The sequence below is a fragment of the Melopsittacus undulatus genome, chromosome 7 (assembly GCF_012275295.1).
Source record: "Melopsittacus undulatus isolate bMelUnd1 chromosome 7, bMelUnd1.mat.Z, whole genome shotgun sequence".
NCBI lineage: Eukaryota > Metazoa > Chordata > Aves > Psittaciformes > Psittaculidae > Melopsittacus > Melopsittacus undulatus.
This window is the reverse complement of record NC_047533.1, coordinates 33,262,089-33,273,775: the sequence shown is the minus strand read 5'-3', so window position 1 is coordinate 33,273,775 and position 11,687 is coordinate 33,262,089. Positions and strand designations below refer to the sequence as shown.

At 38.9% G+C, this 11,687-nt stretch overlaps 1 protein-coding gene across 1 annotated transcript; it reads left to right on the top strand.

Moving 5' to 3' along the window:
• Positions 1-2,375: 2,375 nt before the first annotated feature.
• On the top strand, positions 2,376-10,918 carry TLR3 (toll like receptor 3). Its single transcript, XM_005149053.4, has 5 exons — positions 2,376-2,479; positions 4,359-4,807; positions 6,350-6,541; positions 8,131-9,950; positions 10,613-10,918. Exons 2-5 carry the CDS (start codon positions 4,367-4,369, stop codon positions 10,839-10,841), a joined length of 2,682 nt encoding a protein of 893 aa, XP_005149110.2. The 5' UTR covers positions 2,376-2,479; positions 4,359-4,366; the 3' UTR covers positions 10,842-10,918.
• Positions 10,919-11,687: the final 769 nt, after the last annotated feature.

Here is an 11,687-nt window from a genome sequence, read left to right as displayed (position 1 = left end):
TAGACTTTCATTTTACTAGGCTAAGTTTTGGTGACATGTTTGCTTTGGGAGTGTTCCATGAGGTACTGCACTTATGTCCCCACCCTTTTGTGCTTATATCATAGAATCATGGAATAGTTAGGGTAGGAATATCCTGGATAAGCTTAAAGTAGGTCTGTTCAGCAACTGCTTATGCTGCTGTTAAAGATGTATGTGAAATGGCTACATCTCCAGAATTTTGCCTACCTGGCTTTTGTCACCATTCAGAACCATCTCACTCATTCCTTGGCCACAATGTGGGAGCATTGTCTAGTTTTTGCACTGTTTTTTTTTTCCCTGAATCATTCTCTAGACATGTGGGTTGCTTGACTTTCCCCTCCATTATGAGTTGCCATGTTCTTTTCAACACTTGAAAACAGAAATTTAAATTTAAAGTGCAGTTACAGCAACTTGAGAACCTGTTGTGGTTTCCCACCACTGAAATAAGCACAGATGTGTCCACTTTGTCTTCTGCCTCAGAAATATTGCACTTGCTAAACCTTCACTGGTTGTGTTTCCCTAGAGTCTACCTTGCACAGTAGTATCTGCTTGTTCTTGCAAATCATGCTGCAAAATGCAAAGCTTTGTTGCTTTGTAATTTTCTGTAATAAAATAAATGTTCTTACCCCCAGTGCAGGTGCTCCACAACAGAGGAGCTTTTGAGCACCCTTGTGCCGTTGTCTCCCTGAGCTAGAAGAGTTGGAAAGGCACTACTGATAAAATTAGCAGCTTCACCAGCATCAGATGGTTTTCCTCCATTATGCCTGAAACAACTCCAGCTTCCTAATAGTCCTCTATATGTACAGGGAAGAGAGGTTTGAGAGAGAATAAACTGTGAGGTGAAATCAAAGAACACAGTTTACCTGCAGTATGAGTATAGTGCAGGGCAGTGGCAAAACACCTGACAGTATTGCTAGGCTGGAATAATGATCTGCAAATGTTGTTAGTTATTACGCCTCTTTATCATCATTGTGACCTCTTCTGTTCCAAAGCAGCAGAGTTGCATGTCACAAAGTGAAAAATCTCCTCAAAGTAACTGAATGTGACTTCAGGTGACTGTGTTTCTGGTGAAATGACCTTGTCCAGTGCAGAAGCATACAGGGCAGTATGGATCAGAATTTGCTCTTCCCATAGAAAGGTGAAAAGGAGAATCTAGGTTTAATTGTGAAATGGGAATGACACAGGCTTTAGAGCCTTTCATCTCCAAAGTAGCTTGGTTCTGCTCTCAGTTTCAGTGTCCTAACTCCAAGAATAAATATTAATTTATATTAGTTGCTGAAAGAATTCAGAAAGCAGGAACAGGAAATAAGGGCTCTTACCTCTTTGTGTAACCAGCCTACCTCCCTGGGTTTCCAGCAAATCTGTCAGTAGTTCCAGATTTAATGGGATACAGAATTAGAAACCAGCCCAGTGTTCCTCCCCAGAGCTCCTGATGGGCAGGTGGTTAACACATGGCAGCAGGCTGTAATTTCAAATGCTTTCAACGGAGAATTAGAGTTTACTCTTCTGGGCGAGTCTCCAGCTATTCAGGAGTACCTAAAAATGCAGTAAACTCAGTGGTGTTGGTGTGTCCTAAGTGCAGCTGGATGAGCCCTGCAGAGGATTCATCAGTGGCAATGTAGTTGAAGTAGTAGCACCTTTTGGCACATACTGAGGAAGTCAAATACTGAGGAAGTCACCTCCAGGAAAGTTATGGTCAGGTCCCTGGGAGAGCAGGATGTGTGAATTCACAAACTGCATGGAAAGGAGACAAAACTAAAAGCTGTACCTAAAACTTTTACTTAGACTTTTAAAAGTGGTTTCTTATTTTTAATGCAATAGAAAATATTTTATTATCTCTCCTAAAAATGTAATATATTACTATTTCACATAAGCAAATTCTCTTTTAAAAAGGGGATTTAATAAGGGGATCCTACATTTGGCTCTGTAGGAACTTGCTGGTGCTTTGTTTCTACAAGAAAAGAGTAATATTTCTCTGTCAGTAGTCTGTCAGTTGGTGTATCTGCTTCTGGGATATGTCCCCAAGGATTTTTTTGGAGACAAAGGAATTAACTAGGAGTAAACTGAAATCGAGTTATAAGCAGGATTGTATGATGCTCACCCGTGCCACATTTGTGTGCTTAAATTAATTTCTGCCAGCACATCGCAAGTGATGATCTCAGCTCTGAGCTTAGGAGGAGAGATCTCCACCCTCAGCACCTCTGACACATTTCTGGTCAGGGAAGTGCATTCCAGAAAAGCGAGCATGGTGGTGCTGCTGCCATGGCTCAGGGTATGCTCAACCAGCTCACCCTACTGGTTCTGCTGCTCACTCTGGCTTCCTGCAGCATGGACCTCTGTCCCTGCTTTCGGTTTCACTTCTTTCGCCTCTGGGCAGATTGTTTCCTCGTGGTTTCTCTGTGCTGAGAGATTTGTGCAGTGCTTCAATGCCTCCAAACTGAAGGAGAGAAAGCCCACAGCGGTAAGTGGATGCCATTCTTTACTTCTTGGTAATAAATGAGAATATTGGAGGTACAAAGGCAAGTTTGGGCAACTTCCTTGGTCTTGGATTTCTCTTAATTTGCAAGTTCGCAAAGTCATATCACTGCTGCTTAATGTTTGTGCTTTGGTGCTTGTGTCTGGATGTAGTGTCCCCAGCTGGCAGGTGGTATTTCTGTGTTTTTTTAAAAAAAGGCAATATAGAATTTGAGAATAAAAAGGCAATACAGAATTTTAGAATACCAGGTTGGAGGCGTCCTCAGGGATCATCTGTTCCAATCTTTCTTAGCAAAATATGACTTAGACTAAATGTGCCAGCACCCTGTCCAGCTGAATCATAGAAATGCCCAGGGCTGGGGGTTCCACCACTTCCCTGGGTAGATGATTCCAATAGCTGATAAGGTCAAATGGAAATGTTCCTCCTTGGGAGATATCACAGGCTCCACTGCTAAATTCTCCATTTTTTTTAAAGTTCTTACTCCTAACATTAGAACTTCCATTGCTTCTTTTGCCTGTTAAATATTATGCTGTAATACTGTCCTTTGTCTGATAATGGATGTGTACTTTCCTCACTGGATCCTCAACCAGAGCATGAAACACCTAAAGTCTTACTCCAGACTTTCTGGAATGAAAAATGCAGAAAAAGGCAGCCCTTCAGCTTCACTGGAAGTCAGCCAAAGAACTCAGTTTGTGTTTGTGCAGTAAGTTTCTTGTACTTTTCAAACTCAAAGATGACCTGGCCAAGGAGCCTGGCAGCTACCTGATCTCTCTAAAACAAACTATCAGAAGGATGCAGGCCAGAGGTAAAGATTTTGTTACAGAAAAACAGTTCCTTTGTTTTCGTTAGCTCTTCCAGCAGCTGGGGTGCAAAGGAATGAGGTAGGACAAGAGGTACTTTATTTTCCTTAGCTACAGGGACATGGGTGCCAAGTCAGCAGTGGCTATAGTAGGCTAGGCTGTGCAGGACCATCAGGTTCAGTCATCTGCTGTCCCCTCCCCTTCCTTGTTTGCTAGTGGAACGTGTGTGGAAAGCCAGGCTGTGTGAGCTGCAGATGGGTCAGGCAAACAAGCAGTGCCCAGCAGCGAATTAATTTTTCATTAATGTTTGTTATAAATTGTCTTTTGAAGTCCTTTTTGTATGTCTTTGCAGTGCTTTAGGTCCCTCTTTCCCTTGCTTGTATCCCCACTCCCACTGGATTTTACTCGTGTCTCTCCCTAGGTGGGCCAGGTTGCTCCCACAGATGCACACACAGGGCTCCCCTCTGGCCACTGTAATGTGGCTTTTTGTCACTGGAGCAGCCCTAATGGCTGCCCTCTGAAAAGGCAGGTCACCTACAGAAACAGACTGTGCTGAGGTCTGACCTGCAAAACTCCTGTTTGGCTGTAGGTTGTAATGTCAGTTCCTCAGAGTGTTTTGTTACAGCTGTAAAAATACTTCTCTTTGAAAGACATCAGTTCAGAAGGCTTTTTCTTCTTCTGTACAAATGTGCTGGTTTGATTTCGTGCTTCATTGTTTGCTGTTGATCAATAAACTAATGTACTCAAAACAAGATCACATTAATTAAACATAGCTTCCAAGCAAGGGAAAATGTGAGCTGTAGAATTAAGGAAGCTCATATTCCTGGGAGTCAGTTTTTTTGAGAAGCTCTTCTAGTTTCCTGTGAAGTCTAGTAAGGTTAAATTCCCTTCTACAGTCTGTATTGCAGTGAGGCACTGATAGAAGCTACTTTATGGGTGAAAAATACTGTTTGTTCAGTATAAAGCTGTGTGGGTTTTGAGCCCAGCTTGGTTAACCTTCAGTTTGAGATATAAAGTGTGTCAAAATGATTGTAATTTATACTGTGTTCATTTTGCCTTTGCAGATAAAACAATGGGAAGTGCTGTTCTTTGGTGGAGCACCTTATCTGTCAGACTGGTCTATGTCTTCCTGCTGTGTGTGTCATTTGGAAAGCAATGTTGGATCCGAGATGAAATGGCTGACTGCAGACACCTGAAGCTTTCTCAAATTCCTTCTGATCTCCCAAGCAATATAACGGGTTTAGACATTTCTCATAATCAGCTAAGACAGCTAGGTCCTGCAAATTTGACCAAGTACAACCAGCTGGTTTACTTGAATGCAGGCTACAACACCATCTCGAAATTGCAACCAGAATTGTGCCGAACTGTGCCCTTGTTGCAGATTCTGAAGTTAGAACATAATGAGTTGTATAAGCTCCCTGACAGAGCTTTTGCTTTCTGCACCAACCTAACTGAGCTCAATCTAGGATATAACAGAATAGATATAAAAAATGATCCTTTTAAAACCCTGGAGGTAAGCTTTAGAAATGCATCTTTTTATGTAAATAAAGTGTAAATGAGAAATTTATTGTATTTTCCAGTGTGTGTACAGAACAGCTGCCTATTTGCATACAAAAATTCCTGGCATCTAATCTTCCTTCACTGTTTTTCTAAAGAAAAAGCCTAGCAGCTTTTTGTGTTAGAATATACTGGAGTCTCAGCCATCCCTATGCTCTCCACCTTGTTTTCCCTCTTGCATCCCATTGAGGGACCTCTCCATAAAGAATTTGTACTAATAGCAGCAGCAGCAGATGATGTATAGAGCAAAGTGGGTGGTGTGGAATTTGAGTTGCCTGGGGTCTAAAAATTATATCTAGCCTATTCTCAATGTCAAGGTGTAATTTCTCAGACATGAGCAGCATTCAGTGCTTAGGTTGAATGTGCTGTCTCCCAGGGCTGCAGGGATTGAGAAAATCTAAAAACTTTTACTCTACCTTTGTTTTTCCTTGCAGTTTACATGTGGATCAATATTCTTCTCTATGGCAGCATTCAGTGCTTAGGCTGAATGTGCTGTTTCCCAGGGCTGCAGGGATTGAGAAAGACTAAAAACTTTTACTCTACCTTTGTTTTTCCTTGCAGTTTATATGTGGATCAATATTCTTCTCTATGGCATCTATGAAGTTAGGGGACCAGCACATGAGGCAGGACAAGACTACTTCATTGTCTTGGCACCAGGCAGGGAATCATGTAGAAGGAAGGGCCTAAGAAAAAGAAGAAAATACAGACAATGTGTAGATTGTAATTGTACAATGTTCTAATGAGTGTGCATGTTGTTTTGAACAAGTCTGAACTTTCCTGCTAAATTCAGTATTTCAGTTCAGTTACATAAAATATACTTGCTTACATTGTAGGACTGCTGACTCTCAACTAAATATAAATGAATACAGCCAGCTTCCATGCTGGGAATGGAACTGAAGTTCTGGCCTTCCTCCCTTTGCTGCTGCCCTGTTACTGATAGAGGCCAGACTTTTGGCACATCAAGGCACATTCTGTGGAATCACCTTTGGAGCAGCATCTCTGCCTCTGCAGGTGCAGAAGTCTACACCTGGGCATAAACTGCAGTATTACAAGGTGTACAGCACTGATCTCTGAAGGCTGCTCTGCACTCTTCACCTTCCTCACTTTTGTTTGCAAGGGTGGACCACAGTGAGGGTGAGACACGAGGTTAAATGCTGTAGTAGCTGTAACTGCAGCCAGCTTAGGCCTTGCTTTTATCATTGTATCTGGAGCAGGAAGGCTTTCAGAGAGTTAAGGAATTTTAGATAAAGTAATTTTTTGGTTTGCAATAGATATTTTAGCAGGTTAAGACTATGAACACAATGAAAGTTACAGATGTGGAAGATACTGCTTCCTGCAGGAGCTTGAAAGCTGCCATTTGTCTATTACAAACTTACTTTAACTATAATATTGCAGCTAATTTCTAATCAATAAGACTCTAATGCGATATTTCAAAATGGTTTTGTATTATATAAAATAAAAATAATTTTATACTTTTATGTCTGCACCTTCTCCCCAGAACTTGAATATTTTGGACCTGTCTCATAATATTTTGAAGTCAGCAAATTTAGGATTGCAGCAACAATTGAAGAACCTTCGTGAGCTCATGTTGGATGGCAATCAAATCACTCAGTTAAGAAAGGATGATTTCAGTTTTCTTAGCAACACCTCATTGAACAGCCTTGATTTGTCATCAAATCCACTGAAAGAGGTAGGAAGCATTTCAACAGAAATTCAACAGATGTTAACTATAAAATGGAACTATCCTGATTTATTCTTTATACTTCTATAGCATTTACTTTACATTATTGATCCGCTGATGTCAAAGATAAAACCATTTGGTTGTATACAGCCCCACTCCTGACCTCTAGTAGTGATACACATAATTATTTTTCTCCCACTGAAATCGGTAAGAGCTGGTTCCATGTATATCAAGGGTCTCAAGCAAGAGCTAGATCAAGTAGCTCTGTGAACCATTACCAGGTATTTTCTATGCAAGAGCTTTGTTTATTTTGTATTTCCTGTAGGTAAACAGATGACCTACTTTCTAAGTAGGGAAAAAGTGCAGTATTTGCAAGGCTAATTAAGCAATGTAGGTCTCACTTCCTAGTTAATCACAGGCACAAACAAATGTTCTCTTCTGGGTACCACATAGAAGTAATACTCACTCCTTCAAAAAAAAAAAAAAAAGAAGTGGGTAGAAGTCTCTGCCATTTAGCTCACTACTCTTTCTGACCTGCTTCTCAGCGTTACAGTAGGATTCATTGAACAATGATGGTAAATGTCCTAAACTGATTGACCCTCAGCATATGAATACTGAATTTGCATTGAAATTGCTTTCATTTGGGTTTTTGTGTGGGGTTTTTGTTTATTGGTTGTTTATTTTTTTTTGTTCCAATTGACTGATCTTTAAAGAACATGTACATTGAAATGACAAGGCTATCTTAAATTGGCACTAGTTTGTACCACTGCTTAGAAGTGTCCTCTTTCCCTTGGGCCTTTTCATCCCTTCCTCTTTCTGGTACAAACTAATGAGGCTATGCACTGAATCACTGCAGAAATTCTACAGATTTTTTGGCTTGGTTAGCTTGCAGTCAGACTGATTATCTCTGGTTCACCACGTGTCTGCATGTACGGCCATATTAGCACAAGGGTAAAGCACGTGGAGAAGTAGATGGAACTGCTTCTTTCTTGGGCAGTGTTATTTTATGCTTGTTTAAGCTGCTCTGATTTCACAATATTGCTGTCTGAAAAGCAGCCTTATGCATTTGAATTATTCTGACAATTGGAATATTTAATCATTGAGCTGATACCTGAACCAAGATGAGGAGCCAGCACCATGATGGAGCCCTGGTATTTGTACTGGGGAAGCAAGTGTGTAGTATCACATTCTAAAGTGTAGCTTCTGCTTACACAGATAAACTGGGTTTCTTCTTGGCTGTTTGAAGGTCTAAATAACTTTTTTACAGTGTATCTGGTTTTGTACTAGTATGTTGGTATCCCTAGCAGATACCAATAAAGAAAGCTGAAGAAAGATATCATCTCACTAAGCAACTTCCAGTCTTCTTCCAAAAGACTACTACTACTATTATGATAATAATGTTACAATTTTAGGACTATTATCACACAAAGTATAAACTCTAAGAAGCATTTTTCTGAATGTGGCCATGGAAAAAACATGAGTGTAGCAGTTATATTCTACTTGAAAATCTTGTTTGAAAATCTGTCAAAATTTTGTCTTTGTGGGTCAACTTTCTTATATAAACCCCTTGTTTATGTCAAAACTCTTTTTTCTTTCAGTTTGACATAGGATGTTTACATGCAATTGGAAACCTGTTTGGCCTCATACTGAACAATGTCGACCTTGGTGAAAATTGCACAAAGAAACTTTGCACAGAATTATCAAACACAGCAATTCAGAACCTCTCACTGAGCCACGTGAAGCTTTCATACATTGGCAAGTCAACTTTCCAGGGATTGCATGGAACAAATCTTACAGTTTTAAACCTTTCCCAAAATTCTCTGTCTGTGATAGAAGATGACTCATTTCAGTGGTTCTCAAGTTTACAATACTTAAACCTGAAGCATAATAACATTCATGTATCTTCACGTTTATTTTATGGATTATCCAGCCTCAAACATCTGAATCTGATAAATTCAGTTAATGGGAAAATTGAAGATTTTTCCTTCCATTGGTTACACCACCTTGAGTACCTTATAATGGATAATAACAATTTTGCAGGAATAACTCCTAATATGTTCACAGGTCTGAACAACCTGAAGTATCTGAGTCTCTGTAACTGCAACATAAACTTACAAAGAATAACTAATAAAACATTCTTATCACTTGCTAATTCCACCCTGCAGGTTCTCAACCTCACAAAAACAAGAATATCTACAATAGAAAGTGGGGCATTTTCCTCCTTGGGACACTTAAAAATTCTTGATCTTGGTCTTAATGAAATTAATCAAGAGCTTGAAGGTCACGAATTTAAAGGTCTCAATAATATACAAGATATTTATCTTTCTTACAATAAAAAACTGGATTTGCGAAGTGAATCATTTATTTTTGTCCCAAGCCTTAGAAAACTGATGATGAGAAAGGTAGGCTGCAGTAACCTGGCATTTTCTCCTTCGCCTTTTCATCCTCTACGAAATCTGACTGTTCTGGATATCAGCAATAACAATATAGCAAACATGAAAGAAGACTTATTTGATGGACTTCACAAACTTTACATTCTGGATTTGCAGCACAATAATTTAGCCCGACTTTGGAAACATGCAAATCCAGGCGGCCCTGTTCTTTTTTTAAAAAATCTTCCCAACTTGCATATTCTTAATTTAAAATCAAATGGGCTTGATGAGATTCCAGTTCAGGTTTTCAAGGGTCTGTTTCAATTAAAAAACTTGGATTTAGGATCAAATAATTTGAATTTGCTTCCAGCAACCCTGTTTGATGACCAAGCTTCTCTGAACAAATTGAACCTTCAAAAAAATCTGATAACCTCAGTTGAAGAAAAAGTGTTTGGCCCAGCTTTCAACAGCCTGAGAATTCTGGAGATGGGTTCCAATCCATTTGATTGCACATGTGAAAGCATTGCTTGGTTTGCTGATTGGCTTAATGTGACCCAAGCATATATACCTGGATTGCAATCCCAGTACATTTGCAACACTCCCCCTAAATACCACGGTAGTCTGGTGTTGCATTTTGACAGCTCAGCCTGCAAAGACAGTGCTCCATTTAAACTTCTATTTGTGATTACTGCCACTACTGTGGCACTATTCATTTTTGTTGTTCTTATCATCCACTTTGAAGGGTGGAGAATAGCCTTCTACTGGAATATTTTAGTAAGTCGAATACTTGGTTTTGAAGAACTTGACAGACAACAAGAAGAGTTTGATTATGATGCCTACATCGTTCATGCAAGGCAGGACAAGAATTGGGTGTCTAAGAATTTCATGTCTCTGGAAGAAAACTTTCTAATTAGCTTTTGTTTAGAAGAACGGGACTTTGAAGCAGGCGTATCTAAAATTGAAGCCACAATTAACAGTATAAAAATGAGCAGGAAGATTATTTTTGTAGTGACTGAACACCTCTTACAGGATCCCTGGTGCAAAAAGTGAGTAGAATATAAAATCCGATATGTAAGGGGAAAATTTCTTAACAGATTTTTTTTTTTAACAGGCCAATCTTTTTTTGCTTTTTGTAGTTTAATCAAAAATACTGTTTAGTTTAAAATACTATGCAAATTCTACTTCAATACATTTACTTAATATATTTAAGAAAAATTCCTCAGTTAATGAAGTTAATTGCACCACATGTACCCTAGTGGAAATTTGAATCTCGTAGTCAATGGTGGTGTTTATTTTATTTTTTTCGAACAATCAAGCAGATTGCTTTCCTTAAAATTACATGTTTGAAATAGAGCAATAATGGGTGAGATCACTAGCATCCAGAGATGATTTTTATTTGCCTTTAAATGAGTCTTTTCACTTTTCTTACATAGTGATCTCAAAAAGAAAGGCACTTTGCTAAACAAGGCTATATCAGAAGACTTAGGTAATTTTTTAAAAGGATTTGTTTTTTTCCTTAGTTAGAAAGTAACTCATTTAAAGTAAGTAATGACAATTTTATGTCACAGAATAGACATTAAGACCCCTATTTGAGTCCAGTCTTTGAGTTTGCAATGTGCTCATGTAATACATGAGCTATTAAAAGAACTGTTTGTCATTTTTCCCTCCACATGAAAGAAAATGTGTCTTTATCTTATTTTTGTTTCAGTTTTAAGGTGTATCATGCTCTTCAGCAAGCTATTGAACAAAGTCGTGACTCCATCATATTGATCTTTTTTCATGATATCGAAGATTACAAGTTGTATCATGCACTTCGCCTGAGAAGAGGAATGTTCAGATCTCGCTGCATCTTGAACTGGCCAGCCCAGAAAGAACGAGTCAGTGCATTTAATCAGAAATTAGTGATGGCACTTAAATCTAATAGTAAAGCACACTGAATTTTGACAGTACAGATTTGAATTATGGGGTTATGTTACTGCGTATTTTCTATCCTTGGAAAATTAAGAAGCCTTCAAGAAGACCTGAAAGAGTTTGTCATGCTGGAAAGATATGTATGAGTCACTATAATTTAAATTTACTTATCTGTAGTCACATTTTTGTTGGTATTTTAATTGACCTGCACTGAAGTGACATCATGATTGACTGTCATTTCAGCCTGTGCATCAAGAGTGTGATGCAAATTCTGAAAAGCAGTGAGAGTGGCTGAAGTTCTCAGAAAAATGTCCACCAATGAAGAGTAGCAAAGTCATAGGCTCTCTGCAAAACACAACACGATGATAAAATAGCGAGTTCTGTGTAGAAGGCAGGTGGACACTGCTGCTTACTTTCATAAAACAAGGGGAGATTCAGTAAAATTAAAATTTAAAATCATTCCTTCTGAAGCACAATGAGTAACACTGACCAATATTTCATGAAACAGCAGGGTTTCAAAGTGAGTTTAAAGCTTTTGTTTTAAGCGAAAGCCACTTGATCCTGTAAGCAGCCTGGTCAGAACAAGCATGAAAGATTGCTTATGCTTTCTGGGTGTGGCTGGTACTGGTGACAATCAAAACCAAATTTTCTGACTAATGAGTCAACCGATTTAAACAATGTGATATGATTAAGAAAAAAAACTTTATTCTTCCCTACTGAATTTCAGAGAGCTGTCAGAAAGACATTCATACTGAGAGGTGTCACCTTGATTCTTTGAATGCATGTAAAATTATATGTGGGCCTTTAAAAAGAACTTGAAATCAAATGTGAAACATGGCTAAGGGCACAGCTCTATAAATTCAATAAAGGCA

What these genes read in the sequence shown, in the direction of transcription:
- TLR3 (XM_005149053.4), top strand. Translation starts at nt 4,367, where the DNA reads ATGGGAAGTGCTGTTCTTTGGTGGAGCACCTTATCTGTCAGACTGGTC. An exon ending in CATCAAATCCACTGAAAGAG is followed by an intron (nt 6,542 to 8,130) that starts GTAGGAAGCATT and finishes TTTTTCTTTCAG; the next exon opens with TTTGACATAGGATGTTTACA. An exon ending in CAGGATCCCTGGTGCAAAAA is followed by an intron (nt 9,951 to 10,612) that starts GTGAGTAGAATA and finishes TTTTTGTTTCAG; the next exon opens with TTTTAAGGTGTATCATGCTC.